The following is a 2,224-nucleotide window of genomic DNA, read 5'->3' on the forward strand; positions in this document are numbered from 1 at the left end:
TTCTATTTTTTTAATCAGAAATTATCTTATTTTTTGAATCAGAAATTGTTTTTATTTTTTCTTTCATTAATTTTAATGATGATAATTTTAAACACCCATAGAAAGTATTTGCAAATAAACATATACGATATTTAATTGCACATTGTTTCACACGGCTTTATATAAATAAATATTTAAATAATTCTTATGTGTGTTTCAGAGAGAGAGGAGGATGTTCATGTCAACCCTTCCTTTTATTATTAGTCTCATCCATTAGCATCACAAAAGTTGGACCTCTGAAAATTCTTTTGTTCTGCATGTCTTGAAAATTATTCTTGCTTTTGGGGGGTTACTATCTCTGGGACAGTTCTTCCAGAGATGGCATTGTAATGACTCGAGAGACAGCCTGGAAAAGTTTTCTTATTTTTGTGCCCAGATCAAAGGGTAGTTGGCTGACCCTTGGCTCAGGGTTCTTTATCACAGAATCCATGAATAACTCTGTCCCGTATCTGTTTGGTCCTAACTCCATAGATGATGGGATTGAGCATGGGTGGTGCTAGGACATAGAGATTGGCCAACATGATGTGAGCCACTCGGGGCACATAGCGGCCGAAGCGGTGGGTGAGGAAAGTGAAGAGGGCTGGGATGTAAAAGGCCAAGATGACACAGACATGAGAGGCACATGTGCCAAAAGCCTTAAGTCGGGCTTCACCCGAGGGCAACCGCAGCACAGCTCTCAAAATCATGACATAGGATATACTTATGACAATCATATCAAATCCAACCACAGAGAAGGCTACAAAGAGTCCATATACCTGATTTACTGTAGTGTCAGCACATATCAACTTCAGCACAGCCATGTGCTCACAGTAGGACTGGGGGATGACTCTGTTGAAACAGAAGGGCATCCTGGAGATCATGATGCAGAAGGGACTGACCCACAACACCCCTCTCATCATCACAGCCGCCCCCAGTCTCCCCATGACAGATGGCGTCAGGATAGTAGAGTGTCGGAGTGGGAAGCAGATAGCCACATAGCGGTCCAAGGCCATAGCCATGAGCACCCCAGACTCCACAGAAGAAAATGCATGGATGAAGAAGACCTGAATGAGGCAGGCATGGTATTCAATCTCATGAGCATGAAACCAGAGTATGGCCAGCATTTTAGGCTGTGTGGAGGAGGAGAGGACCAGGTCAGTAATAGCCAGCATGGCCAGAAGGAGGTACATAGGTTCGTGCAGGGTGTGATCAGTTCTGATGGCATGAAGGACAATGATATTGCCAACTACAGCCACGGCATACATGACACAGAATGGAAAGGCAATCCAGAAATGGGAGTTCTCAAGTCCAGGGATTCCCAGCAAAAGGAAGGACACGGGATGAGAAGAGCTGTTCTCTGATGCCAACATCCTTGGATGGACAATTTGTTAACCATTGGAAAGGCAAAGTATATTCTGCGGGTTATAATAATCAGCATAATCATTAATATTATTTACAAGTCAGTTGGATAGAACTAAAGAAGTTACACCAGTAGTAAAGGACTCCTTAAGCAATAAACACTAACAAAATATCTTGATAGATGTGGGCAGATTACTGGCTATCACTTTGATGCCATGATCATAACACAATGACATCCATTTCTCATATCAATGCTTGCCCTGTTGGCCAGTGAATGACACTGTGAACACCCTCCTCCACCTGTATACAGGAGGGTCTTACAGTGTCATCCATAAGGTTACCACCACCTGCTTTAGAATTACTGCTATGACAGCTCAGATGGTTTTTACCCAGTATTTTTTACATTTGACTCTCAGTTGCCCTCGCTTGAAAGCATTAGTCCTTGCTTCCTCGACAGCAGAAATGTCTAGGTTTACAAGAGTATCAATTTTAATCTCTCTAATCAAATGGCATTTGGTGACAGCCAAAAGTTTGACTCACCCAGACCCATCGGATCCTACAAAGAGTGTCTTCAACTCCAAAACAGTCCTACCGGCCTCTGTTTTACTTGAAATTTTCATATTATTTTAATGTTTCATATTCACTTGTACAATATCAGAGAAATGGGACTCATATTTTAACAGTCTTGCTCTAAAACGGGAACATTTTTCATTGCACCAAATTACCCGGATAATGATTATAGGATTACTCAAAAAATCAACTCCTATCTAGAGTATGGTGGAAAACAAGAAACATGTATTATCTGGGTCTTAGGGCTCTGTTTTTCCCTTTACAATCCAGTCTGGTC

The 2,224-nt window shown here is 41.7% G+C and overlaps 1 protein-coding gene across 1 annotated transcript; it reads right to left on the bottom strand.

The window, feature by feature from the left end:
* Positions 1-443: 443 nt before the first annotated feature.
* On the bottom strand, positions 444-1,397 carry LOC101643691 (olfactory receptor 52R1-like). Its single transcript, XM_004717478.3, has one exon. It carries the CDS (start codon positions 1,386-1,388, stop codon positions 444-446), a length of 945 nt encoding a protein of 314 aa, XP_004717535.1. The 5' UTR covers positions 1,389-1,397.
* Between the last annotated feature and the right edge of the window lie 827 nt (positions 1,398-2,224).

This window comes from Echinops telfairi, unplaced genomic scaffold (assembly GCF_000313985.2).
Source record: "Echinops telfairi isolate 266 unplaced genomic scaffold, ASM31398v2 ScPeMD7_41;HRSCAF=154, whole genome shotgun sequence".
Classification (NCBI taxonomy): domain Eukaryota; kingdom Metazoa; phylum Chordata; class Mammalia; order Afrosoricida; family Tenrecidae; genus Echinops; species Echinops telfairi.

Excerpts from the sequence above, each read along its gene's own strand:
- LOC101643691 (XM_004717478.3), bottom strand. The coding sequence starts at position 1,388 with ATGTTGGCATCAGAGAACAGCTCTTCTCATCCCGTGTCCTTCCTTTTG.